Here is a 25482-nt window from a genome sequence, read left to right on the forward strand (position 1 = left end):
GTGGCGTTGGCATCCGAGCTTTATTTGCAGGCTCCGTGGGCCTGTCCCCCGTCTTCGCCCTCTTGCCACAACGGGTGGGCGCCGGCACGGCTGCGCAGGGCAGCGGCGTCTCCTCCTGGCCGCTCATGCCCAGACGTGGGCCTGGCAGTGCTGCACGGCCTAGGGGAGAGAGCGGGCAGGTGGGGGCTCGTGGTGGGTACCATGTTCCCCCCCCCCGCCATGTCCCCTCAGTACTCACCTGGCAGCGCTGGGCGGCCTCGGGGCTGGAGCACCAGTAAGCTGGGCCCAGGACGCAGGGTCCCAGGCTCAGGGCCGGCTCTGGGGGCACCTGGCAGAGGCCCAGCTCCTGCCAGGGTGAGAGACGTGGGCACCTCAGCGGGGGTTGGCACCTCCCCGGGGCTGGGACACCCCTGGGGTAGTGAGAGCCCTGTGGGGTCCTGGCAGAGCCCCTGCCTGCTGGGGCTGGGGCACCCCTGGGTATGGTCCCTGGGGCTAGGACACCCTTGGGGGCTCTGGGGTGACCGTGGGGACTGTGATGGCTGTGGCATGCTGGGGCAAGTCCTGTGGGCCTGTGCCACCCTTGGGGGCCCTGGTATGTCTCTTGGGGTTGTGACACTCTGGGCCATGTCCCCTGGAACTGTGACATCCTGGGGTCCTTGGTATGTCCCTTGGGGCTGTGGCACCTCCCTGGGGCCACGGCACACCCTGGGCCGTGTCCCATGGGGCTGTGACACCCCTTCAGGGCCCTGGCATCTCCTTCGGGCTGTGACACCCTGTAGCATTCCCCTGGGGCCATGACCCCCTCAGTCATGTCACCTGGGGACATGCTTTGGGGCCTGGGCACGTCCCCCGGGACTGTGACACCCTTAGGGGCCCTGGCATGTCCTAGGTGACCCGCTGTAGCACCCCCCACCCCGGGCAGAGCCTTACCCGGCAGAGGGCAGAGCTGTCCCAGCCCTCGTCCCTGCGAGCCAGCAGGCGCCGGCCGTGCCGCCGCACCAGGGCCTGGCACTGCGGGTGACACGCAGGGAGGACGGTGAGCCCGACGGCACCCCGGGGTGCCCCCCGGCCCCTCCATGCTCCTGCCTCGCTCACCTCGGGGGCGGCCCCAGCGAGGGTGCAAGCCCGCAGCAGGGCATCCTCCACTGCCGAGCCGTTGGCGCCAGCCGTGGCGGCCATGCAGGCCTGGCAGGTGCCGGCGCCGGGGGCCTGGGTGCTGCCGGGGCCGGCGGGTGCCAGCAGGGTGCGGCTGTCCTCGGCGCCGCAGGAGAAGAGCTTGCTGCAGAGCAGCCGGGGGCCCACCTTGCCCAGCAGCATCTCGAGGAAGATGACGGTGTAGCGCTCGGCCAGGCACTGGCAGGCGCCCGCCACCGCCGCCGGCAGCACCCGGCACAGCCGCGCCGCCGCCGTTGCCAGGGTCTCCTGTGGGATGGCAAGGCGGGTGAAGGGGTGTCCCCCGTTGTCCCCCCTCCACCCAGCCACCCCTCGCACCCACCGTGGGCACCTTGGGGATGGCGGCTTCAGCGCGGGAGATGAAGGTGCGGCACAGCCAGCACAGCGGCAGCGGCACGGGCAGGTCCTCGCCGAGGGTGGCCTGGGGACAGAGGGGTGGGGGCCCACTGCGGGCGAAGCCAGGAGGGTGGCCCAGTGAGGCCTGCAGCGTGGGGGCACCCCCTTCACCAGTACTTGTGTGCCCACTGGTGGGGCGTTCACTCTGGAACCTAATGATGGCCCAGGCGGATGCCTGGCTGGAGACCCACCAAGATGCCCATGTATGTGGCCGTGTAGATACCCACATAGATGCCCATGGGGATGTCAACGTGATGCCCTGATCTTTGGCCGTGGATATGCCCATGTAGTTGCTCATATGCCCTGCCCATGCCCCCATTGGTGCCTACGCAGATGCCCAGATTTTTGGCTGTGTGAATGCCCACATAGATACCCATGTAGCCACCCAAATTTAAGGCCATGGGGATGCCCGCATAGGTACCTGTGGGCCGTTCAGCCCGGGAACAGCTCCTACCTGCGAGTGGGCATCAGATCTCCTGTCCCGCATCAGCACCATCAGCTCCGTGGCCCCCATGGGCTCACCCGGGCACAGGTCCAGCCGGGCGCAGAGGGCAGCGGGTTTCTGGGGCGAGAGGCAGGGTGAGGGACACCCGCACCCACCCATCCCAGATGCCTGGGTCCTCCCCACACCATTGGGGGTAATGGGGGTGGGGGGGAAGGTCCTGGATGCCTGGGTCCTTGCCTTTCAGCGGGGCCACCCAGCACCCAGTTGGCACAGTGCCCCCGATTCCTCCCGCTCCCGGCACCCCGAGGTGCACCCGACTGGCTGTCACGGCACCCGCAGGTGCCCACTCACAAGGTGCCCCTCGAGGGAGGCGACGAAGAGGCCGAAGTACTCGTGCACCAGGCGCTGGCAGGGGGGCACCATGGTGGGCACAGGCAGCGCCGTGCACTCCCGCTGCAGGAAGCCCTCCACGGCCACCTGCGCCCCGACACCCACGTCGTCACGTTGTGCCCATTCCAGCAATGCCCACCCTGCCCATGTCCACCCTGGTGACGCCCCCCCCCACCCCATGCCCACCCATTGCCCACCCCAGCAATGCTGACCCTATGCCCACCCATCGTCCACCCCAGTGAAGCCCGCCCCGTGCCCCTGGCCATCCATCGCCCACCCTGGTGATATCCACCCCATTCCCACCCTGGCCACCCCCCCTCCCACCCATGCCCGCAGGCACCTTGGCGGCCGACTCGTTGGCCATGCGGGTGAGGAGGGAGATGATCTCCTGGCAGTCGGCGCACATGTCCTCCTGGGGGGTGGCAGGCACTGGGTGGGGGAGCTGGGCTGGGTGCACCCCACGCGGGGAAGGGGCACGGGGCACGGCCACCAGGAACTGGCGATGGGGCACAGGGTATGGGGCATGGGTATGGGGTATGGGATACGGTTGTGGGGTATGGGGCATGGTTATGGGGTATGGGGTGTGGGTATGGGGTATGGGATATGGCTGTAGGGTAGGGGGCATGGTTATGGGGTATGGGGTGTGGGTATGGGGTATGGGATATGGTTATGGGGTATGGGATATGGCTGTAGGGTAGGGGGCATGGTTATGGGGTGTGGGTATGGGGTATGGGGCATGAGTATGGGGTATGGGGTTATGGGGTGTGGGTATGGGGTATGGGATATGGCTGTGGGGTATGGGGCATGGGGTGTGGGGTTACGGGGTGGGGGTATGGGTTATGGGGCATGATTATGGGGTATGGGGTGTGGGTTTGGGGTGTGAGGTATGGTTAAGGGGTATGGGGCATAGTTATGGGGTATGGGGCATAGTTATGGGGTATGGGGTGTGGGGTGTGGGGTATGGCTGTGGGGTATGGGGCACGGTTATGGGGTTATGGGGCACGGCTATGGGGCACAGGGTGTGGGTATGGGGTGCAGGGTATGGGGCATGGGCATGGAGCACGTGGCCCGGCGCGTGGGGCTGGGGCAGTTGGCACAGGCCAGGGACACAGGGCTGAGGGCGCGGGGACAGGGCCAGCGGCACGGGGCAGGGGCGCGGGGCGGCCGCCGTGGGGCACGGCATGGGGCTCACCTTGGCGCCGGGGGCCCAGCCGCGGCGGGCGCAGTGCGCCAGGGCCCCGCAGCGCAGCGCCGTCTCCCAGCTCTGGCACCAGGCGTGGGGCTGGACCCCGCAGCGCCCCACCGGCACCCCGGGGCCCCCCAGCCCTGCCGGCACCGTCAGCGCCCGGCACCAGGGAGGGGCCCAGGCGTCCGGGCTCCCGATCCTTCCCCCCACTGCTGGCTCCCAGGGAGGGAACCCCGGTGTCCCAACCTCTCCCCACACCGCTGGGAAGGGACCCAGGTATCTGCCCCCCCTCCCACCCCACCTTGGGTCCCCCAGGGGCTGCACCCCGGTCAGGGTGTGCTCAGCTCTGGGGGATGCACCCAGCTCCGGGGGTTGAGCTTGGCTTTAGGTGGTGGTGGGGGGGGTGCGTTCAGCTCTAGGATGCACCCGTCCCAGGGGTGCACCCAGCTCTGGGAACAAACTCAGCTCTGGGGGATGCACCCAACTGTGGGGTGCACCTAGCTCTGGGGCTTGCATCCAGCTCTGGGGGGGGGGGTGCACCCAAATGTGGGGTGCATCCAGCTTTGGGGGGGGGGGGCTGCACCCAGCTCTGGGTGGGGGTTACACCCAGCTCTGGAGGATGCACCCAACCCGGGGGTGCGCGGGGACCCTACCTGGGCTGGCGCAGAGCAGGGCGAGGAGCAGGGACAGCACCCGCCGTGGTGACGGCGGTGGTGGCGGGGCCATGGCGGTGGCTGGCGGGGCCGGGCCGCGGGGGCTCTTATAGCCCCAGCGGGGACGTGGCCGTCACGGGCTGGGGCCCTGCCAGCGCCCGCAGGGACACGTGTGTCACAGGGACGCTGGGCTGGGCTGCCACCCCCAGGACGCCCTGGCCCCCAGGTTCCTTGCTGTCCCCAGGGTGTCATGTCCCCGGGGCCCCGGGCCTCTCAGTACCCCCCATGCCCCTTGGTGTCCCCGTGTCCTCTCTGTCCCTTTTGTCCCTGTGCCCCTCGGTGTCCCCGTGTCCCATCCTGGTGGCCGGTTTTCCCCACTGGCAGGCACAAGAGCCACCTGCTGCAGTACCAAAGCTTTATTGAGCTGGGAGAAGGGGAGGGGGGCGGCGTGGGGCCGCGTGGGGGATAGCGCGGGGGACAGCGCTGGTGGGGACATGGGAGCCCTCGGGAGCCCTCAGAGCTGGCCAGCACCTGGGGGGAGAGAGAGAGAGAGACTGAGTTGGGGGGACCCCGGTGGCACCGCGTCCCTGTGCTCCCTGTGTCCCCACCTCCCCCATGTCCTTGTCCCCGTGGGCAGTGTGTCGCTACAGTCCCCTGTGTCCCCATCCTCCATGGGCACCATATCCCCATGCCTGCAGCCCCCCCATGCCACCATCCCCCATGGGCACCACGTCCCCGTGCCCCCCTGTATCCCCATGTCCCCATGCCCCCATGGCCCTGTGTCCTCATACCCCACAGGCACCATGCTCCCACGTCCCCTGTGTCCCCATGTGCACCACGTCCCCATGTCCCCATTGCCCCATGTCCCCATCCCCCACGGGCACCACATCCCCGTGTCCCCATGCGCACCATGTCCCCACATCCCTATGTCCCTGTCCCCATGCTCCCCAGCCCCCCAATGACCCCGTGTCCCTGTCCGCATGGGCACCATGTCCCTGTGCCCGCAGCACCCATGGGTGCGGGCGCATTCCTGGGAGGCCACCCCACCCCGGGCGCTGCTTTGAAGTGACCGCCAGTGCTGCCGAGCCCTTGACTCAAGAGTCCTCGAGGCGGGTTCGGCCGGGCACGAGGACCCTTCACGCTGGAGTGGGGCTGCCCGGATGCCTGGGCCCCCAGCCAGGGCTGGGGAAGAGAGGAGGGAGGGGGCCTCACCTAGGGTGGGGGCTGGCACCAGCGGAGGCTGGCGCAGATGCTGGCGGGCTCTTCGTCCCGGATCAGCCCGGCCTCGATGGGCTCCAGGTAGCGATTCAACAGGCGGTGGCAGGGCTTGGACACCGCGGGCAGCAGGGAGCACACCTTGCGGGCTGCCTGCGTCACCCGGGCCTGCGCCGGCACAGCCCCGCGTCAGGCGGTGCCGCCTCGCACGGCGGGCACCGCCTTGCATGGCCCCACGCAGCCTTGCACGGCCTCGCACGCCCCGGCCCGGCCCTCGCACGCTCCCCCCGGTCCCTACCTTGTTGTACGTGTTGGGCACGATGCTCTTGAGCTTCTTGAGGACGCGCTTGCAGACCGCGCAGCGCAGGATGATGGGCCTCTGCCCGGCGGCCCCCTGCACGCCCGGCACCGTGAGCACCCTGCCTGCTCTAGGCTGCAATGGCAGGGCCCTCTGCAAAGCCCCCACCCCACCCCGGGTGCCCCGTCAGCACCCACCCACAGCCCCCACCAGTGCCCACTTGGTGCCCCCATGGTGTCGTCCCCCAGCCAGTGAACCCATGGGAGCCCTCACTGATGCCCTCCCAGTGCCCACCAGTGACACCCTTGAGGGTCCTCCCGTGTTCCCATTGTGTCCTCCCCACGGGTGCCCACCCAGTGCCCTCATGGGTGACCCCATTTATGCCCTCCCAGGGCCCACCAGTGCTCCCAAGGGTGCCCCCGTAGATGTCCTCCCAGTGCTTACCAGGTGCTCACATGGCTGTCCCCATGGGTGCCCCCACCAATGCCCACCCAGTGCCCCATGGGAACCCACCCAGTGCCCCCAAGGGTGTCCCCCGTGCCCCCAGTGTGCCCAACGCCCGCTCACCACCATCTCCATCTCCAGGTCCCCGGGCAGGAGCTGCGAGCCATCCCCCGAGGCAGGGGAGTTCTGGCACCCCTGGGTGCTCGGGCTGCACCCCCTGGGCATGGCCAGGACCCTGGGGTGCAGCCTCTCGGCCCCCGCGCTGGCCAGCAGCAGGGCTGGGCACCGCATCAGGGACCGCCGGCACCCACACCTTCCCCAACCCTCCCGTGCAACGTGTCCCCTTGTCCCCACCCCTGCCATGTCCCCAACCCTCCCACCTCCCCGATCCTCCTATACCCCCTGTGTCCCCATCCCTGTCCCCCCATGTCCCTTGGTATCCCCATCCCTCCTTCCTCCCCTGTCCCCATCCCCTCTGCTCTCCATCCCTCCATGTCCCTTGTGTCCCTACCCCTCCACGTCCCCCCCATGTCCCCGTTCCCTCAGACCCCCATCTCTACCATCCTCTCCCATCCCCATGTCCCCATCCCTGTCCTCTGTGTCCCTCCGTCCCCATATCCCCTTTCCTCCCATCTCCCATCTCCGTCCCCGTCCTCCATGTCCCCCGTCCCCCCCATCCCCATCCCTCATGTCCCTCCGTGTCCCCCTGTCCCCATCCCAGTCCCCACCAGTGACAGCGGGCAGCAGGGCCAGCAGTAGTGGTGCCATGGCTGGCTGTCCTCGGTCCCGGGGGCCCTTTATGTCCCCACTAGGGGGGGAGGGGACACCCAGTGGGGCTGAGGGCAGGAAGGCCCCTCCTCCCCCCGAAACCACAGTGGCCGTGGGGGGGAGGACTGGGGGGACCGAGGCATCCGGGCAGAGCGACCACATGTCACATCCCCCTGCTGTGGGAGGCTGCGAGCTTCCCCCCAACGGTGACCTGGTGGCAGGGGCGACAAGGAGGTTTGAGGGGGGACAAGAGGGGCTTGGAGGGGACAGGGGGGACTTGGGGGGACAAGGGGGATTTGGGGGGCTCGAGGGGACCTGGGTTGACAAGGAGGGGGCAAGGGGGGACTTTGGGGACCTGAGGGAGATAAGGGGGGGCAAAGGGGGAGCTGGGGGGCTGGAGGGAGCTGGGGCAACCTGGGGAAATGAGTGGGACTGGGGGGGGGACAAGAGGACTTGGAGGGAGACGGGGGGAGTTTGGGGGACAGGAGGTGATAAGGAGGGGGCAAGGAGGGACCTGGGTGGGATAAGGGGGGGGGGCAAAGGGGGAGCTGGGGTGACCTGGGAAAACTGAGGGGGCAAGGAGGGCTTAGGGGGAGCTGGGGGCACAGGGGGAGACCTGGGGGGGGCACCTGAGGGCACTGGGGGGAGCAGGGAAGTGTATGGGGACACAGGGGGGCTCAGGAGGCCATGGAGGCCTGTGCGAACGGGGGGGGGGCCAGCCCCCCCCCAAGTTCTTGGTAGTCACGTCCCCATGTCCTGCCACAAACCCCAGAGCCATGGCCACCCCCCCCCCCCAGCTTCCTGTGGGGCTGGAGAGGAATGAGGACATGGGGGGGGGCCACAGGGCCTGGGTGGGGGGGAACGGAGACGTGGGGAGGGCACAGGGCGGGGGGGTCATGGGGGGACATGATGTAGGGCTCATGGTGGGGGAATCTGACTCCCCCATCCCCAACCCCCCAATCCCCCCCGGGGGGGCTGTCCTGGCCAGGGTGGGGGCTGGGGGACAGGAGGATTTGTCCCTACTGCCCCAAACTGCTCCTTCTGCCCCTCAGGGGTCCTTCTGACCCCTCTGTACCGCACTGCACCCCTCAGCCCTCCCATTGCACCCCCTCTGCCCTCCACGGCACCCCCATTGGCTCTATGGCACCCAGTCGCACCCCTCTGCTCACTTTGCCCTCCCACTGCATCCTTCTGTCCCCTCTGCCCCCCATTGCACCCCTCTGCCCTTTCTGCCCCTCATTGCACCCCTCTGCCCCATCTGACCCCCATGACACCCCTCTGATCCTCATTGCACCCCATATCGCTCCTCTGCCCCCATTGCCTTCTATGGCATCCCTCTGCCCCCATGTCACCCCTCTCCCCTCTCTGCCCCTCTATGGCACCCTTCTGCCCTTGCTGTCCCCCATTGCATGCCTCTGCACCCTCTGTCCCCCCATGGCACCCCTCTCCCATCTCTGCTCCCCCTGCCCACTCTGTCCCCCCTGCAACCCATTGCACCCCTCTACCCCCACTGACCCCCAAAGCACCCCTCTGCCCCCATCTCACCCCACTGCACCCCTCTGCCCCCATTGCACCCCACTGTACCCTTCTGTCCCCCATGGCACCCCTCTGCCCCATGGCACCCCATTGAAACCCTATGCCCTCACTGCCTCCCATGGCACCCCTCTGTTCCCATGGCACCCCATTACATCTCTCTGCTCTAATTGCCCCCCATGGCACCCCTCTGCCCACTGTTTCACCACTGCACCCCATTGCACTCTGCCCCCTCTACTTCCAATGACAGCCCTCTGCCCCTATTGCACCCCAATGCACCCTTCTGTCCTCCATTGCACCCCTCTGCCCCTATTGCACCCCATTGCACCCCTCCGACCCCCATGGCACCCCTCTGACCCCCATGGCAGCCCATTGCACCCCTCTGCCCCTATTGCACCCCATTGCACCCTTCTGTCCCCCATGGCACCCCTCTGACCTCTTTGCCTCCATTGCACCCTTCTGCCCTGTCTCCACTCCATGGAACCCCATTACACTCTTCTGCCCCCCCATGGCATCTCTCTGCCCCTATGACACCCCATTGCACCCCTCTGCCCCCACTGCCCCCCATGACACCCCCTGTGCCCCATCTGCCCTCCATGGCATTCCTCTACCCTCTCTGCATCCCATTGCACCCTTCTGCCTCCTGGTGCCTCCCTGCCTCCACTGCCCCCCATGGCACCACTTTGCACCCTTCTGCCCCCTTTGCCCACACTGCACCCCAATATACCCTTCGGCCCTCTCTCCCCACTCCATGGCACCTTTCTGTTTTCTCTGCCCCCCACTGCACACTGTTGCCCCCACTGCCCCCTGCTGCACCCATCTGCCGGCTTTGACCTGATGGCACCAATCTGATCCCCTAGTAGAGCACAGGATCAGCCTGTGCCAAGGAGAGCAAGAGGCCAAGTGTTCTCCAACCACAGGACCACTGCCTGGCCAGCAAAGCCCACCCCGGCTTCCTCACCACGTCTGCAAGCCTATCAAGGTCCAGCTATCCTGCTTGCTAGTCACAGCAACCTACTGCATAGATTGCCCAAGAAACGCCGCCTTTGTCCTTTCTGGGGAGACCCTGCTTGCCGCGGCTTTGCAGGGGGCAGAGGTTGCCTAGCAAAGTGACGCAGAGTAGAAGGGCTGCAGAGCCCATTGTGCTGCCCGGGGGCCATGGTGGGAAGGTTATGGGGTGGGCTCAGCGTGCCCGACTCCCCATGCTGCCCACTGGGACCCCCAGCATCTTTGCTGTGGAGCTGCTGCCCAGCCAGCTGCCTCCCATGCTTGGGGCAGCTCCTGGAGGAGAGCAAACAGACGGGTCCAGCCAGGGAGAGCAAACGGACGGGTCGTCTTCTCACTTAGGAGGCAACGTCTGCCCCCTCGGCCCATATAAGAGCCCTTTGGACACAAGAGTGAAAGCCGACCCAGCAGCCGCAGGGTGTGGAGGTCCCAGGTGATGCGATCCCCGTGAGAGGCAACCTGCGGTGTGGCAAGGGCCTGGCTCCGGGAGTGCAGCTGGCAGGCTCTTGTCATTGCACGAGTTCAGGTGCTGCAGAGCAGGGGAGGGCGCAGGACTCTGCCTCCCTGCCCGCACCCCCACGGGGCCGGCAGTGCCCATGTGCACGCGGTGGGGTGTGTGCACACCCTGTCGTGTGCACGTGCATGTGCTGCACTGCGGGTGCTGGTGCTGGGCGCGCTGCTGGGCAGATAGGCGATGTCATGTACAAGCAGCCCGTGGTGGGTAGGTGCGCTGTGTGGTGTCCATGGCCGTTATGCCCTTCTGTCCCAAAAGATCACTCTGGGATGGCACACGAGGTTCATAGCAGCACCGCCCTTTTTAATCCTGGCAGAAAAGTCCATCTCAGGTACAGGGTGGTCTCTCCTTCGCACGGCAGCACTTCCTAGGGCCTTCCCATGCGGTGCTCCAGGGGCATCTTCTGCCCGGTGCTAGGGAGGCCGAAGGAGAGGTGCTCAGGGTCAGGTACAGGGAGAAGGCAGAGACATGGTGCGGGTATTCCCGGGTGTTCCTGGAGCTGTGGTGGGGTGTTCCCAAGGTCTCTGCAGTGCCATCCCAGCCCTGAGTCCCCAGCTAAGTGGGGCTGGGGCCAAGTCAGGCGAGGCTGAGACCTCGGACTCAGCAGGTACTGGTCTGCGGGCAAGGCGCTCCATGTGTGTGTGCTCTGAGAGGCAAGGACAGGCTGCCTGGCTGGAGAAGCAGAGACACGCAGCAGAGGGATCGCGTGGGCTTCACCACCCTGGCCCACACCAAAATCTTCTCCCGAGGGCTCCTGGGGTGCCAGGGTGCCTGGCTCACAGGCTCCAACGTGCTCTGTCTCACCAGTGGGGCCAGTGAAAGGCCCTGCGCGCCCAGTGCTGCCGGTCGGGGAAGACAAGGCAGCGCAGGCAGGACAAGCCCCAGCCCTGCTAGGAGATATGCACCAGAGGAGCGGCTCCTCACCACGAGCCCGGCAGAGGTTTTGCTCTCCGCTCTTCTTCTGCTCCTCCCGCACCTCTGGCTGGCGCCGGCTCTGGATTGCGGGCAGGGACTCGGGGCTGCAACGGCAAGGACAAGGTCGCTGTCCGCCCTGCTGAGCCCCTTCCTGCCCAGCCCTGCACACCCACGGTCCCATCTGCACCCAGAGTCCTCAACTCGGCACAAGCCCCCAAAGCATTGGCTTGGGGTGGTGGAGAGGAACCTGGAGGCTGGGGCTCTGCCAGGCCAGGAGAAATCAGAGGATGCCCTATCCAGCCCCACAGCTCCGTGTCGGGATCTTTGACCCGCTGCCCGCTCCCTGTGGCTCGGCTGCGCCCGGCCCCGCTGGGGCTGTGCACACTTACTGCTGCCGGGAGAGCTGCCCTGGTTTCCGCCTCGGCTCCTTTGCCCGCACCTCCCTCCTCTCCTGGAGCTCCCTGTCATACCGCCTTCTCCTGACGGAGGCTGGAGGAGTGGGGCAGTAGGATCTCTGAAAGGCAAGACAGAGAGGCTTGTCAAACAGCAGCAAACGTGTGGGGCTCCCTCCTGAAAACACCAAGCCCCTGGGGGACAGCCGTCAGGGACACTGCAGACGCAGCAGGGACGCCAGGAGAATCAGTGCGGCACGTCCCCGCGGAGATGCCAGGGTCGGAGCAGGGGCTCGCTGCGCTTTGCAGTTGGAGAAGGTTTTCTTTTGTCAGAATGTCTTACCAGGTACTCTCTGCTCTCTTCTACAGTCGTCTTCCCCTCTGTTTTAGCAACATGGATTTCCAGATCCACCCGGCGTCTCCTCTGTTATGCAAGAAAGGAAACAGTGCATTTTAGCATGAGGTGCCACCAAAGACAATATCCCTGTGTAGCACGGAAGGCACGCAGGGACCGTGCGGCCTTTCTCCGGATATTCAGTCCTAGTCTGCTCTTCCCAACCACGGGAACCTTACAGGCTTCATCCTTGAGGCACTGAAGCCCAAGAAGATGGTAGTTCTTCTTATGGCAGGCTGGTTGGCAGTGCACCCTCAGGCTGCAGTTTAAAATCAGGCTTAAGCCCTCCCCCGCCCCCATTTTAGTCTTAGGAGAAATGGAAAATACGGAGTGTGCCCTGGGGGCAGCTTGGCCACAGCTGGCTCAAGCTGGTTCACCAGGAGAGCTCGTGTCCCACCTCGCTCTCGGTGGGCAGGCGCTCTCGGCAGGGGCTTCCTGGAGCTCGAGGCAGGCCTGAGGACCGTGTGCCCTCAGCACAGCAGATATTGCCCAAAAGGGTCCCGCAGTTTCCCTTGGCAACTTCTCCCTCCCAGGAAGGAGCACATGAGCATCAGAGACAAGTCACCTGCCCCGTGCCTGAGAGGCAAGAGGGCAACGCTGCTGAGGAGACCTGCACACCTCTGGAGCTCCGCGGGGGAGAGAAAGGCCGTTCCTCAGCGTGCCTGAAAAGGCTCCCAGTACCTGGGTGTTCAGGGCAGCCATCCTTGCCCGGCAGGCCTCGTGCTCTGCCCACTCGGCCCTTTCTCGCCTCTCAGCCTCTTCCAGCCAGGCTGCCTGGAGGCGGTGTTCCTCCTGCTGCAGGCAGAGGTAGCACACTTCCTGGAGGGCAGACACACACTCAGCAGTAGCATGAAGAGCGGGTGCTGGGGGTTTTCCTGCCCCCCCTTGCCCTGAGCCTTTCTCACAGCAATATCCCAGGCCTCATGCCATGCCTGAAAAGCCCCCCTGCTGCGACCGATGCAACAAAGAGCAGGTGTCTATTTTCTCTCCCATGGAAGCCTTCCATTTGCCCTTTCCAGGGGCAGCCCTGGAAAGCGCAGGGGAACACCTAGCAAGGCATCTTGCGGAATCCCTACCCGCAGAGCTGCCCTGTTCCACAACTCGGTAGGACGTACTCGTGACATTGGGCCAGGTCACATACCTGTCCTACTCTGTGATGGTCTTTGCAAACAGGGATTTCCGCTTTGTGCCTCCGCTGATGAGTTGCTGTGCTCTTGCTGTCCTTCAGGGAGCTGCCCTCAATTCCTCGTAGCACACTACCAATACAGAGCAGGCAGATGTGGTATCAGCACCGCATGAGCTGGCTCTGCACCCTGCGCTCACGAGCTGGGCACCTGCCTCTGCAGCAGAAGGTGGTTCTGCGGCAGAAATGGGTGTGTTTGACCAGCTGCGTTGGCGTCCACAAAGAGGTACCCTGAGCTTTGGCACTCTGAACGGGCACAACAGCCCCCGGCAAAGCTTGGGATGCCCAGGGCTAGGCCCGCTCTTCCTGGGACAGAGACAGAGAGAGGCAACATGTCCAACACAAAACATCTCACTGCCACAAGGACCAGAGCACACCACTGCCCCAGTGCGATTCTCCCCATGTCCCACCTCTCTTGAGGCTCGAGTCGCAGGGCTTGCTGACTGATGCCCTTGTCCATGTTGATCCTGGGCAATTTCAGGGGGAAAAGCCTCCTTTGAGCAAGGAGTGCTTCTCAGGAGGGCTGCCTGCAAGCGGAACAGGAGAAACCTCTTCGGAAGAGCATCTTTGCTGCAGCTCAGGCAAGAAGCCCTTGCAGAGCTGCTCCTTGCTGGTGTGAAACTGCCTGTGATAGTCACCCCAATTCCTTTGGAGCCACGTTTCCTAGCAGGACTTTGGTCCTTTCTGACAGGGCTCAACTCACTGAAAGAGCACTTGGCAATATGAACTAGGGAATGGAGTGCAGCGGGGAGGCGTCTTTGAGCAGATCAACTGCAGTCTCTCTCTAAAGGTTGCCTGTGGGTGGCAAACAGAGCCACAGGAGGGGCAATTTCCTACCCCCGGCCTCACATTGTCACTTTGGCTTTAATTCCCCGGCACTAAGGACGCAGGGGAAACCCGCAAGCCTGTGTGAGGCCTCCTCGGCTTCTTTACCTTCTCTCTCTCTCTTCTTAGCCATGTGCTCTTCCACCTGCAGTTCCTGGAGAGACTCGAAAGAGCCCTCAGTGGCAGAGTGTGCTTGTGTAAGCTCAGGCCTGGGAACAAGAAGACAACAAAAATAAAGCTGACGCGAGAGTTTCAGAAAAGCCCTGCTGCATGCTAGCCCTCAAGCAAGACAGTGCCTGCCCTTGGGACATGCATGAAGAGCCTTTCCGAGCTAACGCAGGACAGTATCCAGTGCACTCAAATCACCGCCACAAGAGCAGAGCACACCGCTGCCCCAGTGCAATTCTCCCCACGTCTCACCTCTCTGGGGGCTGGATTCCCAGCGCTTGCTGTCCCATGCTGCCGTCTCTTTTGACCGCAGGTAACCTCATGGGGGATAGCCTCCTCCGAGTGAGAGGGTGCTTCTCAGGAGGACTGCCTGCAAGCGGGACAGGAGAAACCTCTTCGGAAGAGCATCTTTGCTGCAGCTCAGGCAAGAAGCCCTTGCAGAGCTGCTCCTTGCTGGTGTGAAACTGCCTGGAATCAGTAATCTGATTCCCTTGGGGTCACATTTCCTAGCAGGACTTTGGTCCGTTCTGACAGGGCTCAACCGAAAGAGCACTTGGCAACATGGACTAGGGAATGGAGTGCGGCAGGGAAGCGTCTCTGAGCAGATGAACTGCACCTTGGAGGGCGAGGCTGTCCCGCCGTCTTCTTCCCTAGCGAGCCCCTCTCTGCAGGTTGCCTGTGGGTGGCAAACAGAGCCACAGGAGGAGCAACTTCCTATCCCCGGCATCACGTTACGACTTTGCCTGTGCTCCCCTGGCACTAAGGAAACCTGCAAGCCTGTGTCAGCACTCATCTCTGGCTTTACCTTTTTGCTCTCTCTCCTTAGCCATATCTTCTGCCAACTCGTAGTCTTGGGCAGACTGCAAGTATGACCTCATGGAAGAGAACAGTTGATTAAACTCTTCCCTGGGAAGAAGATGAAAGAGAAAAGGAAGCTGACAACAAAGTCTCACCAAACCCTGCTGTACACTTGCAGTCCAGCCAGAAACCAGCAGCCCCTGTGACATGAGTTGATGGTGCTACAAAACTGCGAGTGGTGGCTGATACCCTAGAGGTGCTGCCACTTAGACACCCCAGAGGTGCTGTGCTGCCATTCGGAGGGACCTGGACAGGCTGGAGAGAGGGGCAGAGAGGAACCTCCTGAAGTTCAAGAAAGGCAAGTGCAGAGTCCTACACCTTGGGAGGACTAACCGCTCGCACCAGTACAGGCTGGGGGCTGACGTGCTGGAAAGCAGCTCTGTAGAGGAGGCCCTGGGAGTGCTGGTGCACAACAAGGTGACGATGAGCCAGTACTGTGCCCTTGTGGCCAAGGCGGCCAACAGTATCTTGGCAGCATTCGAAGAGCATTGCCAGCAGGTCGAGGGAAGTAATCCTGCCCCTCTCCTCAGCCCTGGTGAGCCCTGGTGAGGCCAAGTGCTGGGTCCCAAGTGCTGGGCTCTCTGATTCACACGAGAGACATGGAGCTCCTGGAGTAAGTGCAGCAAAGGGCTGCTAAGATGATGAAGGGACTGGAACCTCTCTCCTATGAGGAAAGGCTGAGGAAGCTGGGACTCTGGAGAAGAGAAGACTGACGAGGGATCTTTCCAATGTGTACAAGTTTCTGAAGGGAGAGTGTCAAGAGAATGGGGCCAGACTCTTCTCAGTGGAGCCCAGCGATAGGATGAGAGGCAGCAGGCACAGACTGAACCTCAGGGAGTTCCGTGTGACCATAAGGAAAAACCTTCTTTCCTGTGAGGTGGTGGAGTCTCCATCCTGTGCCCAACGGCAATCTCTCACTCCCCCACCAAAAAGACCATGCCTTTGCCCTCCTCCACTTCCCCAAGAGCCTCACTTGTGCATAGGCTTCTTTCTCCTGGCTTGCTGCCCTTTTGCTGCCTTGGCCCCTTCCAAGTGCCCCGGAGGGCACCTCTTTTGAGGGTGCTGCTGCTGCTCAGGATGACTCCGTGTCACTGTGCAACAAGAAACCTCCTCAGAACAGCATCCTTGGGACCGCTCAGGCAAGCGGCCGTGCAGACCAGCTCAGTCCTGGCTTTGCTGTCGGACACTCCTTTACCTTCTCTCTCCCTGGATCCCTCGGGGGCAGGGTCTCTGGCTTCCTTCCCAGGCACTGCCTTCTTAATCTCAAACCTAGAAACAAGAAGGCAGCAGCTGGGACGAAGGGCTCCACAGGCCCTTCCGTGCAGTTTGCACGGAGCAGTCGGGCTCCGAGAGAGCTGCAAGGTCTCTCATTTTCCAAAGCAGAAGATGCAGACTCTTCAGCATCCTGCAGGACTACATTAGGCAAGTACATGACGCAGCCAAGAGCTCCTGCCTCGAGGGGCTGAGCAGTTTCCATGGGCTGGTCCCAGCGCTTTGCTCTTCTTCCTGGGAGAGAGCATATCCTCACCCAAGTCCTGCTTGCTGCCGTTTCTGACTCTCTCTCCGCTCACCTTCACAGTGCCCGCAGAGAACAGAGTACTCGCTTCTGCTCCAGTTTGCCCAGGTCTGCGTGAATTCTCCTCTTGGCCTCCAGCTGGCTTGCAGACCCTCCCAGATTCATGCTGCTGCACTTGTAAAGAGGCAGCTCTGTCCCCAAGGTCGCCAGTGATCTGCTTAGCAGTGTTTGTCCCAGGAGAGAGCCCTGCAGAGCCCCATTAGACACTGCCTGCCACTGGGCCAAGAAGTCCCTCCTCCTCCTCCTTTCCCCTTGCTCCAGGAAGAAGGCATTTAGGAGACCTCTGATTCTCTGCAGTCCCCCCAGAAGGCAGGGGAAACGTCCCCAAAAGGACTTGCACAGATCAGGCCTTTGATCCACCACTGGAGAGCAGCGCAAAACAACACACAGGGAAAAGGAGAAACTGTCGAGTCTTTACATGTGTTTGTCATCTCTCACCAAAGAAAGGGAATGAGGAGGTGAAACTTGATGGGAACGGATGCCAACATTCCTCTCTAGGCCAACTCTACGTCGGGAGCGTAAAACCCCATCACTCTTCCACCTGAACCCAGGGGAGGACTCTCTGAGTCTGAAAGAAGCAAGAGCAAGCATGCGGTTAGCTGGGAGCCCTTCCTTTCAAGGAGCTAGCCTTGAATAAGCTGATGAGCTGGCAAGCTCTGGCAACGCAGCGCTGCCAAGCAGGAGTCGAGAAGCTGCTCGCTTTCTCAGCCATGGGTTACACAAGCAAACGTACTCACGTTGGAAGTACACGGATCCTCCCAGGGCACACATGAAATGCAGCAGGGTCTTTGTCCAGCAACACCCAATACTGTGTGAGTGGGTTCTGCAAAAAGGAGAGAGGTGCGGGCGATGAGGCCAAGGAAAGGCTCTCATTACTCACAGAATCACAGAATCACAGAATCGTTTAGGTTGGAAGGGACCTCTGGAGATCATCTAGTCCAACCTCCCTGCTCAAGCAGGGTCCTCTAGAGCATATTGTCCAGGATCACATCCAGACGGGTTTTGAATATCTCCAGCAAAGGAGACTCCACTACCCCTCTGGGCAACCTGTTCCAATGCTCTGTCACCCTCACAGTCAAGAAGTGTTTTCTCAGGTTCAGATGGAATTTCCTCTCTGGTTCAGTTTCTGCCCGTTGCCTCTTGTCCTGTTGCTGGGCACCACGGAGAAGAGGCTGGCCTCATCCTCTTGACACTCCCCCTTCAGATACTGGTACACATTTATGAGATCGCCTCTCAATCTTCTCTTCTCCAGGCTGAACAGGCCCAGCTCTCAGGCCGCCCCCAGCCCGTCCCCGCCAAACTGATCGTCAGATGTGCCACCTTTGGGCGACCCCCTTCACAAGCCCTCCAGGCTGCAACCCCAGGCCTTGGTGCCACACAGTCATCATCGATGTAAAAATAAAGCCGCAGCAGTGGTGGCACGGACCAGAAGATGCGGCAAACCTGGCCAGGGAGGGGCTCGGTTCAGACTCTCACTCCCACCTCTGGGCCGAGGCTCCCTGCAGCTGGCTTTTGCCCATTTGTAACTGGGAGGAGGCTGTGAGAGCTGGCAGCAGCATTGGTGTTTGCCTGCCCAAGCTCCGGTGCAATCAATCTACATGTGGAGCATCGGTTTGAGCTCCGTTTGGGTAGAAGGAACCCCTCCAAAGCATTTCCATCAGACTGCAGTCGTCTCACACGGAGTGCACGTTGACAGGTATGGAGCTGGGGTAAAGCAGGTGCGAGAGACACAGTCTGCCTGCATGCAGTGCTAGTAAACCAAAGACTACAGTGACGCCCTTTTGAAAGGTGGGCCGTTGGGCTGGGAGAAGGGGAAGTTGCTGTCAGGCCCGTTGGGAGGAATTGGAGAGGTCTCTCGGTCGCTTCTCCACCGCATTCAACTCACACGCAGAAGACGTTGCAAGGGGAAGCAAAGGCTTTACTCTGCTGCCTTACTAGGAATGTCTCTGTTGGCATTGCTGATCCCATGAGCACGTGCAGCTCTCTCGGACAGGTGAAACCTCGGTGCAATCACATGCCTGTTCACCTCGCTGCTGTGCTGCCTCAGGACATAGAAAGTGCCCAAGGCATCTATGGCCACACCCTGGCAACAGGAGAGAACAAAGGACCAAAATCAGCATTTTCAAGGGAAACCAACGGACTGAAGACTCGTCAGAGCCAAACGAGGAGGAGGAACAAGGGGGCAGGATGGGCCCTTTGGAAAGCTTTGCAGAAGACCCATTTTGGAGAAGGCCCTCTCTTTTTCCTGGCCCGCCTCTTCTCCCTCTCCATGTATATGGAAAGTAAAGGCCAAGCAACTGCCCCTGAGATAAGAGACCTTCTCTTCTAGATCACGTCCAAGCGGTGTCCCGTAATGGAGTAAGCCCGGAGGAGCGTGCCAGGCTGTCTGTTTGCTCTTTCCCTGCCAGCAGCGAGGACTGCAAATGCCCCCGAAAGGGGGGAAACTTCCCTTCTGCTAGAGCTGACTTTGAATCTTCAGACCAAAAGGAGCAAAGGAGCTGCTGCTCTGTCACACATTTGTGCACTTGGGGGACATTCTTCTCTTCTTGCCAAGCAGGGCATGAGCAGTGTCACGCCGTGGCCCGGGGCTGCCAGCACTGCTGAAAGCATCCAGACATGAGGGGAGGAGCAGGACGAAGACCCCACCTTGTTGAGCGCAAACTGCTGCAGCATGTATTCGGACACACTGTCCCAAATTCTCACAACCTCTGAAAAACAAGGGGAAGACATGTCAGGCTCTGAGGCAGCCAGCTCACAGCACTGGGCACCTTCCCAGCCAGGGCGATGACAGATGCAGGTGTAATCACACCTGCAGCAGAATGAGCACACGCTTGATGGGCTGCAGAGCCGAGGTCTTGGCTGCCTTTGGCCTTAGTGTGAGGCCAGGGGAGGGCTGGAGCTCAAAGCGAGAGGAGAAGAGTTTTGGACAACAGCATGCCGCCATCTCCTATTCCCAAGGGGAAGGTGTCCCTGAGCTCCAAGCCTGTTGTCCCCGTGGGAAAGACGTGGGAAAGAGCAGCCAGTGGGGAACAGCCTAAGGCAGTGGCTGGATTCCCAGAAGAGAAGGCAAGCTGGGAGCAGGGGGGTGGCCAGCGCCCCCTGTGAGGCCAGCAGTGACCCTTGGTGGCCCCAGGAGGGCAGGGGCAGAGCCAGGCCCCACACCCAGGAGTCCTGGGGGCCACCTCAGCCCCTCATCTGCATGGGACAGTCAAGCAGGCTCCCACGGCAGCCACCAGCCCGCTTCACAGTTGGCCGTTTTGGGAGTTTGTCTCCTACACAACTGCCCTCCTGGGAGAGCCCCTCAGGCCTCACCATCCCGGCTGAGCACCCTGAGCCCTGGCAGCTTCACAAACGGGAACTGCATGGTCCTGCCTGCAGCTCCTCCAGGAAACTTCTCCTTCTCCACTCTCCTCCTCCTCCTGCTCCTCCGCGCTTCGGCGAGGTGTGGGGAGCGCTGGGCACAGCCTGGGCAGAGGGGAGGAGTGGCTGTGAGGTGAGATGTCCCCCAGTGACCTCAGACCATATCACAGAGCGTGTCCCAGGGGGGCTGGCTGCAGGGACCCTCCGCCACCCCACAGACCTTGTGGCCTTGGCCTCCCGCACAGCCGTTCTGCTGGCTCTCTGAACATCTGGGGACCCCAAACGCACACCCATGGCTTCAAGGGGTTTGACAGACGGCTGACACGATGGTACAGACATGCTTCCACGGCCCAGCTCCCGCAACCTCGAAGGACTGGACATAAGGAAAGTCTGCCCAAGGGAAAAAAAAAAAATCATTCTCTGCTTTCCTTGGTCCTTACACACGTTGCCTCAGCGTTGCCTCCAGGTCCCTACTGAAGACAGGGCAGTGGCTCAGTGGAGCTTTGGTCTGATCCAGGAGAGCAGCTCTTGTGCTGCAGAAACAGGGAGAAAATCCTGAACCAGAGACATTGAGGGACTGAGGAGCAGAGACCCAATCTGTTCTCTGTCAAATTTAATGGCAACAGTTTTTCCTCCTGGCAGGCGAATGCAACTTTCAGAAGAGATAACTAAAAAAACCAGATAATGCATTTATTTCTCTGCTTGACTAAAAATCCCAGCGTGTCCGTTTATTGACAGCAGGAGTGAGAGCAGTAGGGAACAATGCCCTTCCTCTATGCACACACACGCAGACACGCAGACACACATACACAGAAACTCTTCTATCCTCTCCCTGCAAACAATCCTCCTCACCTAAGAAGCCGCCCAGGAAAAAAAAAGGAATTCAGAGGAAAGTCCCAGGAGGGAGGGCTCAGAAGGCAGGTTCCCCCACAAACCAAGTAAGACAGGGAAAGAATTTGCTCGCCTAGTGAAAAGAAAGAAAACTAACAAGGGAAGAAGCCCCTCTGCCTAGGCAAGAGGAGAAAACAGACAAGGGAGAGGACTGTCACAGTAAATGTATGCATGAGCAAGGAAATGGTCTCTGTTAAGGAGAGCCAAGGGCAGAGAGCACAAGAAAGCAGCACTCCCAGAGAGCATGGGACAGAGAGGACACGGGGACACCAAGGGGCATGGGGGGTACTGAGAGGCCCGGGGCCCCGGGGACATGACACCCTGGGGACAGTAAGGAACCTGGGGGCCAGGGCGTCCTGGGGGTGGCAGCCCAGCCCAGCGTCCCTGTGACACACGTGTCCCTGCGGGCGCTGGCAGGGCCCCAGCCCATGACAGTGTGTGTGAGTGCTACCACCAAGAGCTGCTGCTGAACAAGGTGGGACTTGTTTCCTTGTCATCCCTCAGACCCTGATGAGTGCTGACCCCCCACTTCCATCCTGCCATTGAGTAGCCTTATTCCTCCCCTCCACTCCCCTCCTGCCACTGAAGGTGGCAGTTTTGCTCCAGAGCAAGCTCTTCCTCAATGGAGAGAAAAAGCAAAGTCCAGCTGGAGAAGCAGAGTGTGGGGTTTCGTCTCTGCAGCCTTCTCAAGCCCCTCATGGCGGAGTTGAAAGCCGCAACAGAGATCCTGGTGCCCTGTGGAGGGTGTTGTCCCCCTTTTCCATGTTTGCACATCATCCCTCAGCTGCTGGGAGGTGAAGAGGAGGAAGAGAAGAGGATTTGAGAGTGCAAGGTTCTACTGCAAAGTGCCCCATCTTGCCCCTTTGGAGATCAGGGGTGGAGAGGCCCCAGAGCACCCTTAGTGTGCCCTGACAAGTCATCCCTTAGTAACTGTGTGTGTGAAAATCCTCTTTTTGTTCCCTTCTTGCTCTCCTGTTTTCAGACTGTTAGGCTAGCAGGTGTGGGTAACATGTACGTTATGGAAAACCACTTGTATTCTGTGGATAAGAAGAATCTCCCCAAATCTCCCTCACACCTTTTCCCCTCTTGCCTTTTCCAGGCTCTGGGCAGCTGGCACCAGATTCTCCATCTTGCTTTGGTGTCCCTGCAGTTAATAGCAGGGGAGGTTTGCTAGGGGAAGCTGGGGGCTCTCCAGTCTTGTTTTCTCATCAGAGCTGTGGCCAGGTAAGGCAGTGCTTTCAGCAACAGCAAAGTCCTAGCTTATGCCTTTGGACTTTGGAGGCCTGGCACAGCTGAGCCCAGCAGTCGAGCCTGCGGCACAGTGCCTGGGCTGTGGGCGGAGGAGACGTGCTGCTTGCTTGGGCCTGGGAGCAGCGTGGAGCAAGGACTGGGTGTGGGGCTGCATGCTGAAGGAAGGGCTGCAGGCCTGGGGGGGATGAGGGTGTGTTTTACCTTCCCGCGGGATGTGACAGGCCTGCTCATTTGGTCTTCCTCAGTCTGCAGAGCTGCAACACTAACCATGAGGTTAGGCTTAAGGAAGAGGTAAAGGATCAGTTTGTGAGCAGCAATTGACATTTGTTATGTCTCATGCCATGATGGAGGAGGTCTGGCTCCCACCCCCATGTTGCAGCGTGAGGTGTCCCCGTGCTGAGAGACGGGTGCTCTGGTGAGCTCCTCTGGGTTCCCCCAATGCTACCTTTGCTACCATCAGGGAAACCCTTGGGGGCACGATTGTTGGTGCCTGCTGCTGCGGGTGGATGGCTCTGCAGCCACCAGCATCGAGCTGTCAGTGAAATTCCCTGTGTGGCTGATGTCGGGGACAGCCAGGAGAGCAGGATGGAGATGTCATGGCCAGTGCTGTGGTTCCTGCAACAACCTTGTGAGCTCTGGGGCATCCGTGGCAGGGGCTCGCTGCCCGTGCCCAGGGCTGTGTCTGAGGAGGGCAACACTGTTTAGTGCGTGACGGTGGCTCTGTTTGTTAGTGATCTTGGAGTGGTGCTAAATCTTGGCCTGTCTTGCCTGCTGTTGCCTTCTGGTTGCTGTTAGGCAGGCCATTTTGGGGAGCATTTTGGGTGTCTCTGGGGCCCTAAGCAGCCCATTTCCAGCGGGTTGGTAGTGCCCAGTTCATCCAGGCCGGTGAGCCTGGCGGGGATCCCCTGCTGCCTGCTGGAGACATGCTGATCCTGGGAGCATCTGCAAGGCCCCATGACCGAGGTGGTTGGTGGGGGTCTGTTTTTGGGCTTGTGCAATAGGCGCAGGATGCTGTGCTGTGGAGGCAGCAGCTGTAGCCTGCTGTCCCCACGGGAAAGGGCGCCAGGCTCAAAAGAGCAGGAGTCCAGTTAAATCTGAGCTCCAGGGTGGGTCAGCCCTGAGGGAACTCTCTCGTCCTGGCCTTTCCCTGCAGGGCTGTTTGGAAAACCATTCCCCTTTGCTCGAGGTGCTGGTGAGAGCAGGCGTCTGCACTTGCCCTGCAGCTGCCGCGAGGTGGGGAAGTTGTGCTGCCAGTGCCCTGTGCTTTTTGGCGAGGCCGGGAGCACTTTTGGCTGGCATGGCTGAAACGCCAGGTCTGGCCATCCAGGTGTGACTTGTGCTGCCACGGGTTAGCTGTGGGTGCAGCAACAGCGAGCAACGCTGTTAGTTTTTGGGCAGGGACTCGCTGGGCCCTGCTGGGGCAGGGCACGGGGGCTGCTGGAGCTGGGGTCACAGCCCCAGTGCACGGAGCAGCACGCCTGCCCCACGGCAGGAAACGTGGGCTTGAGCCCTAGTGCTGAGAGAGGGAAAGTGCCCGAAGTTTCAAGTCCTGCTCTTTCTCTCCTCATAGACACCTAGTGTTTTCCTATGTGCTTGTTGCTGGGATGAACTGCTAAACTCCTAAACTCTACGCAGAGCTGTTGAACAGAGTCCTTGTGCAGAGCTGTGGGGCAGAACCACTGGGCAGAGCTGTTGGGCAGTGCCATGGGGCAGCAGTGAGTGATAAGAAATGAGATGGCGCTGCAGAAACCTCTCACCTCTGGTAGAACAGTGGGAAAATTAGTGATAAGAAGGGAAAACAAGGGAATTGTAGGGAAGAAATGAATTCCGCTTGGATAAAAAGATGATTGGGCTGGTGATTGTTTTGAGCTGCTACCTTCAGGTGGAACAACGGGGGGAACTGTGAAAGATTAATGCCGTCCCACATGGTGTGGACCCTGCTCTGGACAGCTGGGCTGGCCCCAGAACCCCAGCCAGTGAGAAGGGGGCGCCCGCACCGCCACTCCTCCGTGACTGCTGGGGCATCGAGGGGTTGGGATCCCTAAGAGAGCAAGTTGGTTGCAAACCCAAAGCATGTGCAGAATTAGATTTGAGTGTTTGGCTATAGTGAATTGGGCTGCAAGATTGCAATGCAGGAGTGAGCAATAAATACTTACAATGGGCAGCCATGCAGAGTCCTTGCTGGGTTACAGTTCACCTTAAGTTGGTGAACACGCAAAAGAATCCCAGGCATGGCATCACCTTGGCTCAGTGCCCAAGCCTGCTATAGGAAGGATGTATTGTCTGGGGGAGATGTTTGTGTGCTGTGGTCGTGTGTGTGCATGGTGACAGGGGTTGTGAGAGAAACGCATTCAGTGTGCGTGTTGTACTGTGTGTTAAGATGTGCAGGTGGGGGCCTATATGGACATTATTGCCTTCTGCTGCTACAAAGAGTCCTGGGATCACACATGGGCTTTCGATAATCCACACAGACAAATCCATCCCCAGGCGCAGGTTGCTCTTTGCAGCTGGGAACAGCAGCACTGCTCTTTATTTGGCACTTCTAGGTGGCCTGTTGCATTTGGAAAGCCACCCCCATGCCCTCTGCTAGCAACCCTGCTGCTACAAAGGGGATGGCCCTGACAGCACTAGCAGGAGCTCCCAGCAGGAGCGAACATGCCTCCACTCAGCCATGGAGGTGCTGAGCATTGGGGCTGGCCAAGCTTTAGGGCCAGGCACTTTCCAACACAGCTGCTGAGGACCTGCCTTTGGCCTTGCTCTTGTTGGTCATTTGTCTTTTGCACAGCCACCGATCATAGCACTGGCCCCTGTGGAGCCATACCAGCATCTTCTCCTAGTGCTAGAGAGTTAAACAGAAAGAGGGACAGTTGTACGAACAGGGAGAAGGCAGAGAAAGACTGCAGGCCTCAATCAGCCAAATATTGTGGCCTCTGCTTCGGGTACAGTTCCAAGGTCTCTGTGATGTGAGAGAGGCCCCTTGTGCCCAAGGCCATGAGCTGGTCCCATGTGCAGCTAATCGGCCTGGGGCTGAGTCAGGTGAGGCAGAGACCTTGGCCTGAACAGGGATTCACCCTCAGGGCAAGGCACCTCTGGTGTCTGTGCTCTGCAGAGCAAGGACAGACTGCCTCGTTTGGCAAAGGCAGAGCCAAACGTCAGAGGCATCCTTTTGTCCTCAGCCAGCACTTTTATGTCCCATCTTGAACAGCTGTTGTGTGCCCAACACCTCCCCCATGGATTTCAGGGCCATCCAGTTCAAGGAGAGAGGTAACAACCTGCCTCTGTCTCTGGAGGCAGAGTCGGAGAAAGATCCCCTTTGGCCTGGGGCTGCCACCAGGGCAAGGATAGGCATTGCAGCAGGGGGAAGCACCCTGCCTCTTTGGAGATTTTTACCAGGGCAACCGCTTCTGCTCCTCTTGCTGCTGTCTCTTCCTCTCAGCAACATGCTTGAAGGTTTCCCGCTGGGTTTTGTAGGGCTCTAGCCTTTTCAGAATCTGGGCTGCTCGAGGAGAAAGGTGGCTGCAACAACAGGGCAAACATCTCTCACTGGCTACCTGGGCCCCTCCCTGCCTCTCCCCTGCTCCAGCCCCTGCACTCAGCCACTCCTGTGTGCACCCCCAGCCCCTTTCAACCTGGCGTGAGCTTTAGGGCT

General features: G+C 61.1%; 2 protein-coding genes across 2 annotated transcripts; both read right to left on the reverse strand.

Moving 5' to 3' along the window:
* Positions 1-123: 123 nt before the first annotated feature.
* SFTPB (surfactant protein B) lies at positions 124-4316 on the reverse strand. The gene is made up of 10 exons (XM_068920524.1): positions 4244-4316; positions 3597-3730; positions 2745-2816; positions 2366-2491; positions 2024-2131; positions 1505-1594; positions 1096-1422; positions 931-1011; positions 239-346; positions 124-159 (listed from the first exon to the last, which is right to left on the reverse strand). Exons 1-10 carry the CDS (start codon positions 4314-4316, stop codon positions 124-126), a joined length of 1155 nt encoding a protein of 384 aa, XP_068776625.1.
* Positions 4317-4644: 328 nt separating this feature from the next.
* Positions 4645-7001, reverse strand: LOC138062468 (antimicrobial peptide NK-lysin-like). Its single transcript, XM_068920734.1, has 5 exons — positions 6929-7001; positions 6324-6478; positions 5757-5852; positions 5456-5626; positions 4645-4774 (listed from the first exon to the last, which is right to left on the reverse strand). The coding sequence occupies exons 1-4, from the start codon at positions 6966-6968 to the stop codon at positions 5456-5458; spliced, it is 462 nt and encodes a 153-aa protein (XP_068776835.1). The 5' UTR covers positions 6969-7001; the 3' UTR covers positions 4645-4774.
* Between the last annotated feature and the right edge of the window lie 18481 nt (positions 7002-25482).

The sequence above is a fragment of the Struthio camelus genome, chromosome 27 (assembly GCF_040807025.1).
Source record: "Struthio camelus isolate bStrCam1 chromosome 27, bStrCam1.hap1, whole genome shotgun sequence".
In the NCBI taxonomy this organism is placed as follows: domain Eukaryota; kingdom Metazoa; phylum Chordata; class Aves; order Struthioniformes; family Struthionidae; genus Struthio; species Struthio camelus.

Excerpts from the sequence above, each read along its gene's own strand:
- LOC138062468 (XM_068920734.1), bottom strand. The coding sequence starts at position 6,968 with ATGGCACCACTACTGCTGGCCCTGCTGCCCGCTGTCACTG. Across the intron at positions 5,853-6,323 it reads ACCTGGAGATGGAGATGGTG|GGGGCCGCCGGGCAGAGGCC; the intron begins GTGAGCGGGCGT and ends CCGGGCGTGCAG. Across the intron at positions 5,627-5,756 it reads TGCCCAACACGTACAACAAG|GCCCGGGTGACGCAGGCAGC; the intron begins GTAGGGACCGGG and ends GTGCCGGCGCAG.
- SFTPB (XM_068920524.1), bottom strand. The coding sequence starts at position 4,316 with ATGGCCCCGCCACCACCGCCGTCACCACGGCGGGTGCTGTCCCTGCTC. Across the intron at positions 2,817-3,596 it reads GCTGGGCCCCCGGCGCCAAG|GAGGACATGTGCGCCGACTG; the intron begins GTGAGCCCCATG and ends GCCACCCCCCAG. Across the intron at positions 347-930 it reads ACAGCTCTGCCCTCTGCCGG|GAGCTGGGCCTCTGCCAGGT; the intron begins GTAAGGCTCTGC and ends TCACCCTGGCAG.